Source organism: Sminthopsis crassicaudata, chromosome 1 (genome assembly GCF_048593235.1).
Source record: "Sminthopsis crassicaudata isolate SCR6 chromosome 1, ASM4859323v1, whole genome shotgun sequence".
Lineage (NCBI taxonomy): Eukaryota > Metazoa > Chordata > Mammalia > Dasyuromorphia > Dasyuridae > Sminthopsis > Sminthopsis crassicaudata.
This window is the reverse complement of record NC_133617.1, coordinates 9,063,730-9,078,096: the sequence shown is the minus strand read 5'-3', so window position 1 is coordinate 9,078,096 and position 14,367 is coordinate 9,063,730. Positions and strand designations below refer to the sequence as shown.

At 56.8% G+C, this 14,367-nt stretch overlaps 1 protein-coding gene across 1 annotated transcript; it reads right to left on the bottom strand.

The window, feature by feature from the left end:
- Positions 1-7,611: 7,611 nt before the first annotated feature.
- LOC141557093 (RIMS-binding protein 3A-like) lies at positions 7,612-14,160 on the bottom strand. Its single transcript, XM_074292243.1, is given in 2 exon segments — positions 7,612-12,371; positions 12,374-14,160. Coding segments are annotated over 2 exon segments (5,322 nt in total). The 5' UTR covers positions 14,067-14,160; the 3' UTR covers positions 7,612-8,742.
- Positions 14,161-14,367: the final 207 nt, after the last annotated feature.

Below are 14,367 nucleotides of genomic sequence, written 5' to 3'. Positions count from 1 at the left end.
AAAATGGAACCCGGCCAAGGGGTAAAGAGGCTCCCTCTCCAGAGCAGCCCCGGCACAAAGGGGTGGCTCGGGTCCCTGCTGCCAGCTAATCCTCCTTAAGGAACAGAAGCAGTTCATAATCCCCCACCATGGGCAGGCCCCAACAGAGATTCTGCTTCCCTGGGAGGTTCATGGAGTTGATGGGGGAACTCCCCAAATAAACCCCGCCATAATGTATGCTAAGCTGGAAGCCTGCAGTCCTGGAGGGTGGATTCCCTTATCTGTCATTTAGCATCCACACCCTACTCTCCTGGGGCCGGGGCTAATCCCTCCCCCTAGACCCCTCATCCCCTCCCCCTCTGCTTCCTCTGGGTCTTGGGCCCTCCACCACCCTTTCTGGCACCCAGAGCCTCTCCTCCTGCCAGTCTGGTCGCAGACTATCCAGCTCTCTTTAACCTCCCTGCCTCTCCCGCTTCCGTCACCGTTGGCTCTGTCCCCTGGCCTGGAAGCCTCTGCTTCCTCCTGTTCAGTCTTGCCCAGCTCTCCATGGCCCCATTGGGGGTTTTCTTGGCCAGGATCCCTCAGTGGTTCGCCATTTCTCTCTCCGGTCCATTTTACAGAGGAGGACACTGAGGCAAACAGAGGAAAGGGATTTGCCCGGAGTCACCCAGCTGGAGAGTGTCTGTGGCTGGCTTTGAACTCAGGAAGATGAGCCAGGCCCAGGACTCTGTGCACTGTGACACCCCCTAGCGGCCTTCACTTCATGACCCACTTTCTTTTCAATCCCTTGCAGTCTCCACTGATTTGGAGTGCCTCAGGCTGAGAGAGCACTCCGGGTCTGAGTTCAAATGCAACCTCAGACATAGGATTTACTGTGTGACCTTGGGCAAGTCACATAACCCCAATCACCTCATCAATTTTTTTTTTTTTTTTTTTTAAGAGAGACTCAGGTGTCAAAGCCAATGGACTTCTCTGTCTTCATCCTCCTTGTCTCCTCTGCAGGTTTATGCTGTGGATTTGCTCCTCAATCTAGATCCTCTCCTCTTGGCTTCCATGTTGGGGCACTCTCCTGATTCTCCTCCTACTTCTCTGCCCACTTTTCAGCCTCCCTATTTTTCCTCTAAGATTCATCAAGTCTTAAGATAGAGTCCTAGAGGGGGCAGCTAGGGGGCGCAGTGGATAGAGCACCAGCCCTGAATTCAGGAGGACCCGAGTTCAAATCTGCCCTCAGACACTTAACACTTCCTAGCTGTGTGACCTTGGGCAAGTCACTTAACCCCAATTGCCTCAGCAAAAAAGCAAAAAAAAAAAAAAAAAAAGTGCTAGAGAATCTTGGTTCAAATCTTGCACCAAAAACTTCTGAGCTGTGTCAGATTGGGCAAATCCTCTTAATGCTCTGTGCTTGTTTCTTCCTCTGGAAAAGGAGGTGGGAAAGCTCAGTGGTCCCTAACTGTCCCTTCTGGCTTGAAGTCTGAGTTCCTATCCTTGCACAGAGATGATCTCTCCTCTGCATCTCTAGCCCTGAAGTCTCTCTTGCGATTTAAGTCCCCGTTTCCCACCAACACCCCCATGCTCCAGTATGGCTGTGGCCACAGGCCCAGTTTCTCAAATCAACCTCATCAGTGGCCCACAGATCCTCTCCCCCTCCAGATTTCTCCCGGAGCCTCACTTAGAAGCCTCGTCTCTGAAGATAATACACAAAACTCTCTGGGATTTTGTCTGATTTTCCTCAGCCTCAGAGCATTGATGGGTAAAGTCAGAAGAAAACACAGGGTGAGAAGCAAAAGCCCCAGTGGAGATTGTCTTTGTGTTTCCCGGCCTATAAGGAAACGGGTTCATTTTTTCTTGTTCGGTCACGTATGACTCTTTATGACCCATTTGGGGTTTTCTTGGCAGATTTACTGGAGTCATTTGACATTTCCCCTTCCAGCTCATTTTACAGATGAGGAAACTTGATTTCCAGGTTAGGTGCTCTATCACTGAGACATTAGTTACCCATTCATTCTTTTTTGTTTGTTTTTGGTTTGGTGTTTTTGCTGAGGCAATTAAGTGACTTGCCCAGGGCCACACAGCTAGGAAGTGTCTGAGACAACATTGGAACTGGGATCCATCTGACTTCAGGGCTGGTGCTCTGTTCGCTGCGCCACCTAGCTGCCCCTCTACCCATTCTTTCTTAAAGCCTTGTAAACACATGTGCTTGTAAGAAGAGTGGGTAGCTCCACCCTTGTCAGATACCAAGGCTCCCTTATTGTTTTGGTGGTAGAGAATGAACTAGACAAGAGCCAAGCAATAGCTGACATTCATATGGCATTTTAAGGAAGGCAGAGTACCTATTTTTGACATTGTATGAATCAGCTAGATTATGGGACTCAATTTTCTCATCTGTAAAATATCAGGGAGGTCATCTAGCATCGATGATCTTCCAGTTCTTAATATATGCTTTTCCTTTCTGTAAGCCTTTATTTTCCTCATCTGTAAAATGGGGATACTAGGGTTTTTATGACCTAAATAAGAATGAAAAGTTCCTGGGGGAGAGGAAGGGAGAAAGCTATTGATGCAAATATAACAGAAGTAATTCCAGTAGGAAAAAACTTCAGTGGACTCAAAAGTGGCAAAATGATTTTTTTTTTAAGTTGCTTGTTCTCAAAAGTTTAGAATTGTAGAGAAAGTGGACATGTATATAAAGAATTCCCTTCACCAAGCTGAGGAACTGTGTCTGGCACATGAGTAAAATGTAATTGGAGCAAGGGTACCTCAGGCTGGGGCAGAGAGCTCTTTTTTCTCCTTTTTTCCCCCCTTCAGTCAATTAGTATTAAGTGACTTGCCCAGGGTCACACAGCTAAAAAGTCTTAAGCATCTAAGGCCAGTTTTGAACTCAGGTCTTCTGACTTCAGGACTAGTGCTCTATCCACTGAACCACCTAGCTTCCCCAGTGCCTTCCCTTCTAGAAGGCAGAACCTGGAATTTACTCCACTTAGCACCTGCTGCCCTGCAGATTTGAGAGGAGCTTTCCAGAGTTGGTCATTGATAATGCAAAGAATTAGAACTATATAGTAACAGCAACTGTGATTGATGCTCGTCTTTGATGGACTCAGCTCTTCCGGACACTACAACCATCTAAGACAAATCCAAAGGACTCGTGATGCAAAATGCTCTCCGCAGAAAGAACTGACGGGGTCTGAAGGCAGATTGAAGTAGACTTTGTCTTTTTAAATATATATTTTAAAAATACTATATATTTTCTCTTTTTTTAGGTTATACATGTATAACCTTATATATATATATATATTTAAAATATATTTTATATATTTTTTATATATATCCACACGAGTCATGTTGGGAGAGAAAAATCAGAACAAAAGGGAAAAACCACGAGAAAGAGAAAAAGAAACAAGGTGAGAATAGTATTAGGCGATCCCCATCCGTCTCCACAGGCCCCTCTCTGTCTGGGAAGGCGGTTTCCATCCAAATTCATGTTATTGTTCTCGAGGGGTTTGGGGGTCTGTTTTCTTTCCCAACATGACTAAGATGGAAATGACTTGCATGATTGCACATGTATAAATAATCTATACCAAACTGCTTGCCTTTTCCGGGAAGGGAGGGAAGGAGAGAATTTGGAAATCATATTTCTGAGAATGAATATTCAAATGCTTTTGTTTACATGTAATTGAGAAACAAACTTGACAAAACAGAATTGGTGTCATCTGGCAGAACAAGGTGAAATCCAGGAAGTCTGCCAGGTGGGAAAGGAGGTGAGAGAGGAAGAGAACTCAGGAGCAGCCCGGGGAACAGGGAGGGCTCCCAAGGTGGGAGTTTCAGGTAAGCCCCTTAACCCCCATTGCCTCACAATAAAGGAACAAGTATTTGCTCCCTTTCTTCCTTGAAGTCACTGAGTCTAATTATTTCACTGTTCAGGTGGGGAAGAGGAAGCGCAAAAAGGTGGAATTACATTTGAGGACACAAGTGTCAGTGAGTTGATCAACTAAGGGGGGAAGCAAATAAGCATTTATTAAGCACCAACTAAATACCAGGCACAAAAAAGGGAAAAGTTCGTCCCTGTTCTTGAGGAGCTCACAGTCCAATGGGAGATGAATGCAGACAACCCTGTAAACTCTAGCTGATCCACCTTAATGCTAGATTATCTTCAATTATCCTAGCTAGATCCTGGTTTGTACCATTATTTGCAAGGGCCCTTACCTCCCACTTTAGACAGGGAGCTCCCTGACAACAGAGTTGTCTTATGCCTTTTTTTTTGCATTCATAAGACACCACAGTAGGGGGCAGCTAGGTGGTGCAGTGGTTAGAGCACCAGCCCTGAAATCAGGAGGAGGACCCGAGTTCAAATCTGACCTCAGACACTTTCTAGCTGTGTGACCCTAGGCAAGTCACTTAACCCCAATTACCTCAGCAAAAATAAAATAAAATACTTAGCACAGTACCTGGGGCATAATAGGCACTAATGAAATGTTTATTACTTGACTGGTGGATGATACATTGGAGATAATCAGTAAAGGGAAGTAATAGAATAGAAGGGAGAGAGACTTGCTGATTAATTTGTATATGGAGGAGTGGAGGTCTATGCTCTAAGAAGGCTAGAAAGGTAGGAGGATGGATTATGGAGGACTTTGAAAGCCAAAAGGAGGCTTTTTATATTGGATCCTGGAAGTAACAGGGAGCCACTGGACTTTACTGAATAAGGACACGATATGGTTGTCTTTTATTTTCAAAGAGCACCAAAATGAGTAGAGTTACAGTGTCCGACTGTGGCCGATCAGAGCGATCCAAGCTCAGAATGCTCTGCCACGAGTAGGACACAAGCGGTTCCTGTGAACATCTGGGGCGACTTCTCCTACTTTGTGTGTCTCGGATTTCTTCTGAGTTAACAATTCTGCTTTGCTCATTGAGCACCTTTTCTGACGAGGTCACGCCATGCTGGGCGTTCTTGTGTCAGTGTTCCTTCCCCACGTCATGCAATCAATCCCAAAGTTCTGAAGAGAAACCTTGAGTCTCCTTGCATTGCTTTTTCTGACCACCTTGTGAACGTTTGCTTTGTATGGTGCCCCCAGAACTTCAGATGAGTAGAGAAAGGTCTGGGAGCCTCTGGTGGTGCAATGGATAAAATATTGGGTGTGGAGTCAGGAGGTCCGGAGTTCAAATCCAGCCTCAGACACTAGCTTTTTGACCCTGGCAAGTTATTTATCCTTGATTGCTTCCTCTACCTTGGAAGAGTCAGGAAAGATGAGAGACATGAGGCAGGAAAATCAGTCTTTGGGGTGAGATGGGATTTGAATTCAGGTCTTCAAACCCACTACTCTGTATCCTTCCCTCCTCCTCACTCAGCCCTTTCCCCATCTCTCCAGCACCACTCCTTCCTTTCTCCAGCTGCCTTAGTGAAAGAAATGGCCAGGGATGAGATATCTGATGGTAGCTTAGAGGTCTGAGACCCATTCAGCACAGAGGCTAGGGCTGAATTAAGTAGATTTGAGAATCATCAGCGTAGTGATTATAACAATCCATGGGAACTGATGAGATCAAATGAAGCAGCATAAAGGGAGAAGAGAGCCCAAAACTGAGTGGTATGGGACAAGGCTGGTTAGAAGGTGTGGCTGGATGAAGATCCAGAAGGAGGCAGAGAAGGAGCAGTCAAAGAGATGGTATTGAACGTCCCAGTTGGAAGAGACTTAGTTGAATTTTCTCATTTTACAGATGGGGAAACTGAGGCTAAGGACTCCAAGATCTGTAGGTGTCAGGGGTCAGTGTCAGTGGTCAGTGATCTCCCTCCTGGGCTCATTCTCACGTCTTCCCACTTTTTCTACCCCCTAAACTGAATTGAGAACTCTGAAATATTATGGTCCTAAGTGAACTACTTCAATGCCCTTCCCCGTGCTCCATTTTGATTGGGAATCCAGGAGCTTCTTGCCCAGAGAAGCTTCCAACCATCCTCTCATCCCAGTCCGCCATGTTGTCTGACCACATTGCTGCTCAGGACCCAAAGACATGAAAAGTGGGAGAGGGGAAGTGACAGGGAGAAAATGAGTCAGAAATAGGAGTCGTCCTCCCCTGGGTGGCTCTCTCAAACCAGCCCAACCCTGGGAAGAGGCGGCCAAGTAGCCAATTGGAACTATCTGTAAGTGGTTGCCTCAGAAGGCAATGATTTCCTCTTCATTGGAAATCACTGAGCAGAAGCTGGAGGAATACTCATTGGTTACTATTTTTACTACTATTGGGATTTCTTTTCTGTGTGTGCTCAACTGGGCCACTGTTCAGGTCCCTTCCAAATCACATTCTGTGAATCTGGTCTGGTTCCCCTACTTTCATGATCAGGGTTCCTTTCTCTGGGCCTCAGTTTCCCCATCTGTAAAGTGAGGAAGTTCATCTTGGACATTCTATACCAGCTACCTTTTTGATTGCTGCTCCTCTGTCTCCTTTGCTGGATCTTCAACCAGGTCAAACCTTCTGACCTTGATTGTCCCATAGGGCTGAGTACTGGGTTCTCTTCCCCCTCTATGCTGCTTCACTTGGTGATTTCATAATTTCCCACGGATCCAATTATAATCACTATGCTGATGGTTCTCAAATCTACTTATCCAGCCTTCGTTCCTCTGCTCTAAGAATCTAAATCTCTAGTTATCAGCTATCAAACTGGCTGTCTCCCATGTCCGAAACTGCCCTCATAGTTTCCCCTAAAACCCTTTTCTTTCCCAATTGCTTTTACCCTCCCCATCCTCCCAGTCTCCCAAACTATGTCAGCGATTCTTCACACTCTCACGGCCCCCACCCCAGTTCCAATGCCACCAAGGCCTGCTGACTTTACTTACCTCATCTTTCTCAAACATGCTCCCCTTTTCCCCTTGACAATGTCATCATTTTGGTGCAGGCTTTCGTTACCTCATGGCTGGACTATTACAACAGCTTTTTTATTCTTCCTGCCTCAGTCTCTCCCTATTCCAGTCCATCCAGAAAGTAGTTTTCGTAAAGCTCCATTCCAACCGTATCCCTCCTACTATACTCAGTAAACCCCAGTGGCTCCCATTGCCTCTAAGATCAAATACAATAAAGACTGGCTTCAAAATGCAGCCTGCTCTCTCTCACCTTTCCAGTCTTATACCTGATACATCCTTTTTGTTCCAGTGACACTGGCCTCCGGGCTGTACCACGGCCAAAACTGTCCATCTCTTGGTCCCACATGAGACAGAAAACCTTTCCTAACTCTAAATTCTAACACCTTACCTCCGCTGGTGATTAAGCTATCCATAGGATCCATTTGAAGATGATTATTGCAGATTGTTAGTGACTGGAGGGCACACTGTACTTCCTTTTTGGTTATCTCTGCTACTTAGTGCATTAAACATTGAGTAACTTGCCCAGTAAAGTGGGGAGGATGCTAGACTCTGTCAGGATCATCCCAGGTACCAACCCTGTGTGTCATTGGGCAAACCACCACCTCTGGGTCCGTTTCTCCAGCAAAATGAAGGTAGCATCTTATTGTGGGGCTCGAATGATTGATGTAAAGAATATATATGTGTATTATATAAATATTGCAATTATCGAGGAGCCGGCTCCTCGTTTGGGCGCCATCACTAATTGTCGGCATGTCTCTTTGTGGGCTTTGCCATAAATTCAAACACTGCATTTGAAGGGATGAAGGCTTTATCGGAACTGCTTTCAAGTTAAGTAAAATCTCCCCAAGGACTATGTAGGAACGGGATCCCGTGGCGGGGTAGAGAGAATTGTATCTGTACTTTTCTTCTTACTAAGTTGTCTCAGGAAATAGCCCTTTGGAAAAATGAATTGATGGTAATTGGTTAAATGAAACTGGGATGCTGAGAAACTGATATTGGGGAGAAAACATTGGAATAGAGGCTTGCGTTGATGTTAAAGAATCCAGACTCCCAGAGGTACCTCTAGAACTCCAGGGGTGAGATATTATAGCCTGGGGATGCAGCTTATTCCTTATAGTGGGAGTTGGGAGAAAAACCCTAGGGCTTATAAGGGCTGCACTTTGAAAGGCACAAGGGGAATCATGGGACAATAGAGGGAGTGCAAAATGCTGTTTTCTAGCATCCAATCCTGGAGGGGACCCGATTGCTGATCAGTGGCCCTGCTCAAGGCACCCAAATGGTGGTCTCAACTCCCGGGAGGGGAGACCTGTCCAGGTGGAGAGCCCCCAGTTTAGTCCTGTCCCTGTTCCCAATCAGCTCTTGTGACTGATCTTAGGCAAGTTCCAAACTGCCAGGGCCAGCCCACTCTTTTTAATGCTTTTCAGTCTTCATTAGCCAAGAGGGGTAGTGGATAACTCTGAGGGGCCTCAGGAGTCATGCCCCCCCCCCCCCAAGTTCAAATCCAGTCTCTTTCCTTTAGTAGCTAGGCCAGCCTAGGCAAGGCGCCTGTTAGGACCCTGGGACAGCTCTGCTGAGTTGCAGAAGAGGTATCTTTTGCTTCTGTGGAGGGAATTCCCCAAATCAATCGAATGCGGCACCCCTCGGTGGGACGCCCCCAGAATAACCATGCTGAGGGGCACTCTCATTTTGGTTGTTCTTTGTTGCTTTTAATTACCTGAAGCCAGGTTTCAAACCATGTTCTCAGAGGTAAGGGGCTTTGAATGATTACAATCCTATAGTCTCTATGGAGGAAAAAAGGTTTTGGTTTTGGGGGTCTGGTTTTTTATAGATATCGTGACTGTCGTCGTGCTGTAGGCCTCGGCAGCTGGCCGGCACGTCCTGGACTAAGGCGGGGGCAAGGAGCCGGGTCTGGGGGGGCCTGTTACTCTGCGTTCAGAGCCGGGGTCTTCAGCAGGTTGGACGGGACCAGGCCTCTCTGCCCGTTGAGCTCCCCATAGAAGAAGCCGTTGTCATCCACGGAGCCCAGCACGGTGACCACGTCGCCAGCGCTCAGGGTCAGCTCCTCGGTTAAGCTCAGGCTGGAGCCCTTCCGGGGCCGGTAGTCAAAGGCGGCCACCATGGTCTGCGGGTGCCAGAACTGGGCTGGCCGGGGGGCCCCTCTCGCCATGGAGAAGCTCCTCTTGGGGCTGTGTGGTTGTGTAGAGAGCTCCAGGAGGTTGTCCAGGGACACCTCGGGGGGCAGGAGGCCTTGCCGCAGAAGCTGCTTGAGCACGTCGCTGCCCTCCACCTGCACTTCGGACACCATGTCCCCGGGGATGTAGCCTATTCGGCCGCAGCACTCTCCGTGGTAGAATCCGTCTGGGTCTCGATCCCCCCACACCTTCAGGAGCTGGCCCCGGTGGAAGGTGAGCTCTTCCTCGGCAGCCTCTGGGTTGGGGGACATCAGCTGGGGGTCGTAGTCCCAGAGGGCCACAAACACTCGCATGGGGTCACTGGCGGCCTTTCCTTTCAGAGGGCTGCCTCCCGGGGCCCTGAACCACGGCTCGGGGGCCGGCACCATGGGGCTGCCTTTCAGGATTTTGTTCATCCTCCCGGAGGGGGCCTGATATAACAAGGCCTCTGGCTCTTGGCAGGGGGCCTCCTTGGGCAGCCCCATGGGCCTGCCCTGGCCCTGCTGGAGCCTGAACTCTTTCTTTTGGCCGGGTCTCCTGGTCCCCCACATGTTCCCGTACTGGTCCTCTTCCTCCAGCCTGGCCAGCTCCACCACGTGGCCTCGATCAGCGGGGGCCTCGGGCGGCTGAGCGGTCCCCTTCGGTGCATCGGCTTCGGGCCTGATCTTCGGCATCTTCCCTCCGGGACTGCTCTCCCTGTAGATCTCTGTGGTCTCGAGCAATTCCTGAATCAGGTTCCATCTGGAGATGACCTTCCTAGCATTCTGCTCTTCCAGCCCAATCACCTGGCCGTCGGCGGGATGCCGGGGGCCGCCAAACCTGCAGTCCTTGCTGGTCTTGGGTCCGGGGGTCTCTCTCCGGCCGGAAGGCAGGAGGCTCAGGGCGTAGGCTTCCGCGGGCCCCGGAGGGGCGTCTCCCGGGCTCGCCGGCCCTCCTTCCGAAAGCTTCGAAAGCTTCGGGACTCGCCTCTGGAAGCCGTCTTCCGGGAAGCCGTCGGAAGCGGCGGCTTTGGCTCTCCCGCAGGTCTTGAGGCCCAAGCAGGCCAAAACGGCCTTCTCCTGGGAGGCGGGGGCTCTGGGCGGGGCCTGCATGTGGGGATGGGCCGGCTCGGCGCCCGCGTGATTGACGGGAAAGCTGTGGGCCGATCTGGAGGGGCTGCACTGCTTGAGCCAGTCCCCGGGGATGTGGGCGGGTACCGAGTCCAGGGACTCGCCGTAGAGAGACATGGTTCTCACCGAGATCTCTTGGGAGAGCTTCTGCTGCGGCAGCCGGGCCAGCTCCACCACGACGTTCCCCGCCGTGGGCGAGGGCACTTCGGCCACTTTGTGGCCGCCCGCGTACACGGCGTAGCCCGCCACGGGGACTCCGTTGGAGGTCCCGGCCGAATCGATGGTCACGGGGATCCAGCTGACCAGCAGAGCGCCCGGGGCCGTGTGGCCCTCCACCAGGACGTCCAGCGGGGGGTCGGGCGGGCCGGCCCACGGGGTGGTGAACGCGATGGAGGAGGAGCTCTCCTCCCAGGGCTTCTGGGCGGCGTCCCCGAGGGGCCGGGCCTCCACGTGCGCGCAGTAGCTGGTGCTGGGCTGCAGGTTCTGGAAGGTGTAGCGGCACACGCCCGCCCTGGTCAGGTTGTGCTCGCGCTCGTTGAGGTAGACCATGTGCGGGTAGCTGCTGTTGCTGTAGAGCCAGCTGATCTCGGCCGACGTGGCGGTGAGGCTGCGGAGCCTGAGCTGCGTGGGGGCCGAGCAGAAGCCCCGGCCCACCAGGAAGGAGCACTGCAGCCGGTTGGAGCAGCCGCGCTCCAGCACGCTCTGCACCGAGATGCGGTAGGCCCTGCTCTTCAGGTCCAGGTTGTCGATGGTGGCGCGGGTCTGCGCCCCCGCGCGGATGTTCTGCCTCAGCTCGTTGTCCACGTACACGTTGTAGCCCTGCGTGGCCCCGTACGGGTGCGGGGCGAAGGGGGCCTCCCAGTCCACCACCACCCCCCGGGGCAGCTGCTGGATCAGAGTCAGCTTGGGGGAGCAGGGCGGCCCCGAGAAGTCCAAAGCCTCGTCCGCGCCGTCCTTCCCGGGCGGCGGGCCGCCGCCCGGCGCTTCCTCCGGGGAGTCGGCGGCTTTCCCGTCGGCGCTGGAACAGTCACTGGGCGACTTCCCTTCCTGGGAGGAGTCCGGGCAGGAATCACTACCCTCCGGAGGCTGGAAGCTCAGGATCTCTCCGTCGGAAATCTGCTCCACCAGGTTGGAGGGCACCAGGCCCCTCTGGCCGTCCATCAGCTCGCCGGCGTAGAAGCCGTCCTCGTCCATGTCCCCGAAGATGTAGATGTAGTCGCCGGCGGTCAGCGGCAGCTCAGCCTCGGGCTGATCGTTGGGCCCGGCGAACGGGTCGTAGTTGTAGCGGGCGAGGAAAATCTTGAGCTTCGAAGAGCCCGGAGCGTCCTGGCCGCGGGGGCCCCTGGGGGGGCCCGGCGGCTCGGGGGGGCGGGGCAGGCCGTCCGCTTCGAAGTCTTCCGCCTCGGCGGCCTCGGCGGCGCCGGCTTGCTTGGGCGGCGTCCGGGCGTCGGGGAGGCGGGTGGCTCTCTTGGCCCACTTCCCCCGGAGCGGCTGCGCCGGCTTGGAGTCGTGGGCGTGCTGGGCGCGGGGCAGCTCGAGCTCTCGGATGTGGGCCTCCAGCGTGTGCACGGCCTCCCGGTGCTCCCTCTGCATGCGCTCGCGGTCCTGCTGCATCCGCTGCACCTCTCCGCGCTGCGCCGCCAGCGCGCTCAGCGCCTCGCGCAGCTCGTTCTGCAGCTGCTGGCGGCCGGCCTCGCTCTGGCTGGCCTGCTGCTGCAGCTGGCTGCTCAGCAGCGCGGCCGAGTCGCGCTCCTCCGTCACCAGCTCCAGCCTGCCCCGCATCTCGCTGTTCTCCGAGCCCGCCTTCTCCAGCCACTGCGCCTGGTCCTGGAGCCGGCTGTTCTCCTGCGCCAGCCAGCTGTTCTCGCTGAGCACCTGGTGCAGGCGGCCCTCGGCCTCCTGGACTCTCTGCTGCGCCTTGTCCACGTCCAGCTCGAGGCTCTCGCAGCACTTCTGCCGCTCGCTGAGGCTCCGCTCCAGGGCCTGCAGCTGGAGCTTCAGCTCCTCGGGCTCCCGGAGCGGGGCGCCGGGGGGCGGGGAGGCGGCCCTCGGGGCGGCCGGGCCCCGGAAGCTCTGCAGGGTGACCTGCCTCTGCAGCCGCAGCACCTCCTTCTGGGACTCGCGCAGCAGCTGGTCGAAGTCGGTGACGTTGAGCCACTGGCCCTGGCAGGAGGCCACGCGGGCCTGCAGGTCGCGGCACTCCCGCCTCAGGTCCTCGATCTGCCGGTCCTTGGCCAGCAGCGCGCTGGTCTGCTCCGTGAGGTCCTTGGCCGCTGGCGCGCGAAGGCCTGGCGGCACAGCTCCAGGCTGGGGCCGTCCTCGCCGGGGCCCGGGCCGCCGGCGGCGCGGAGGTTGGTCTCCTGCAGCTTGCGCGCGCGCTCCTCCAGGCGCTTGGCGATGACGGCCAGCTCGGCGTTCTTCACCTTGAGGCGCCGCACCTTCTCGCTGGAGTCGGGGAAGCCGCGGCGCAGCTGGCTGTTCTCCTCGCGCAGGCCGGAGCAGTGCTTGGCCAGCGTCTCCAGGGCCTCGGCCAGCTCCGAGTTCCGCTTCACCAGGTCCTCGTAGTCCGGCGGCGCGCCGGGGGCCGGGCTCGGGGCGGGCGCCGGCGACGCCTCGCCCGCTTCGCCCTCGCTCCCGGGCGGCGGCGGCGGCGGCGGCGGCGGCGGCGGCTGCAGGCTGGCCCAGGCCAGCGCCGGGAGCTCGTCGGGGCCGGGCGGCGGCGCCTCGCACGGCACCTGCTCCCCGGTGCCCAGGCTGTCGGGGGCCAGCTGCAGGCGCGCGGGGTGGTGGGGGCCGCGCTCCAGCGGGCCGCCGGCCTCGGGCGACTCGGCTCGGCTCGGGCTGCCGTCCAGGGAGCGGGAGGAGCGGGAGGCGGCGGCGGCGGCGGCGGCGGCGTCGTCCGCGGAGAGCGAGTGGGAGCGCGGGCGCGGCGAGCACAGGCTGTCCAGGGAGCGCGGGCGGCCGGCGGCGGTGACGGGCCGCGGGCGGCAGGCGGGGCTCGCGGCCGGGGAGGCGGGAGCGGCCGGGCCCGGCGGGCTGAGAGCGGGGGCGGGGGCGGTGGTGATGGCGGCGAGGGTGGCGGCCGCCGCGGCTCTGGAGGCCGGCATCTCCCCGGCGCCCGTGGTCGGCAGCTCCGGCACGCCCGGCGTGGGCAGCTCGCCGGCGCCCGCCGCCTGGAAGTGGACGGCGACGAGGGCGGCGGCGGCGGCGGCGGCGGCGGCGGCGGCGGCGGCGGCGGTGGCGGGCTCGGGCCGGGCGAGGTGGGGCCGCGGGGGCCGGGCCGAGAGCACCGAGGCCGGGTCCCAGTGGAAGTTCTCCAGGATGTACTTGAGGAAGAGGCTGCGCTCCACGTCGAGCGCGGCCTGCAGGTGGCGGATGCGCGCGGCCTGCTCGCCGTCCGTCTCCCAGCGCAGCTTGGCCAGCACGTCCTGCAGCTTGCAGCGGCACTCGGCCGCGCCCACCGGGCCCCCCGCGGCCGGGCCCCCGGCCACCGAGCCCGGGCGGCCGCAGTAGCCGCGGCTCAGCAGCTCCTCGGCCAGCTGGCGCTGCAGCTCCCGCGCCTGGCGCACGGCGCAGTCCCGCTCCTTGTGCAGCAGCTGCTGCAGCTGGCGCAGCTCGGCCTCCTTCCAGCGCAGCAGCTGGCGGATCTCGGCGTCGCGCTCCCGCAGCACGGCCTCCTGCAGCTGCCGCAGCTCCCGCACTCGCTGCATCTCCCAGCGGGAGCGCAGCTGGTCGGCCAGCTGCTGGCGCTCCCGCTCGCCGGCCTCCCGCAGCTCCCGGGCCTCCACCGCGAAGCGCCGCCGCTCCGCCTGCGAGCGGGCCCGCTCGGCCTCCAGCTCGGCGCGCACGGCCTCCAGCTCCCGCCGCTGCTCCTCCAGGAGCACGGCCGGGCTCGGGCTGGCCTGCGATTTCTTGGGCGAGTAGCGGCCCCCGCCCCCTGCGGGGCTCGGTGTGTCCTTGGTCATGGTGCCCCCCACCCCCCGCTGCCCCCGCTCAGCTCAGCCTGGCCCCTGGGCCTAGCCTGCCTCCGCAACGGCCGGCCGACGCCCTCGCCCTCGACCCGGGCGCCCCACGCCTCGCTTAACCGCCCCTGGCCCGCGCGCCGCCCGCCCCCCCCCAACACCCCCGACCGCGCGCCCCCTGTGGCCGTGCGCCGCGCCCGCCGGCCTGCTCCGGAGACGCGTCCTGTAGGGTGGGGCCCCGGCACGTGCGGCGGCCCCGAAGCCGAGGAGCCCCAAGGGGCCTCAGAGAGCATCCCGGCCAACC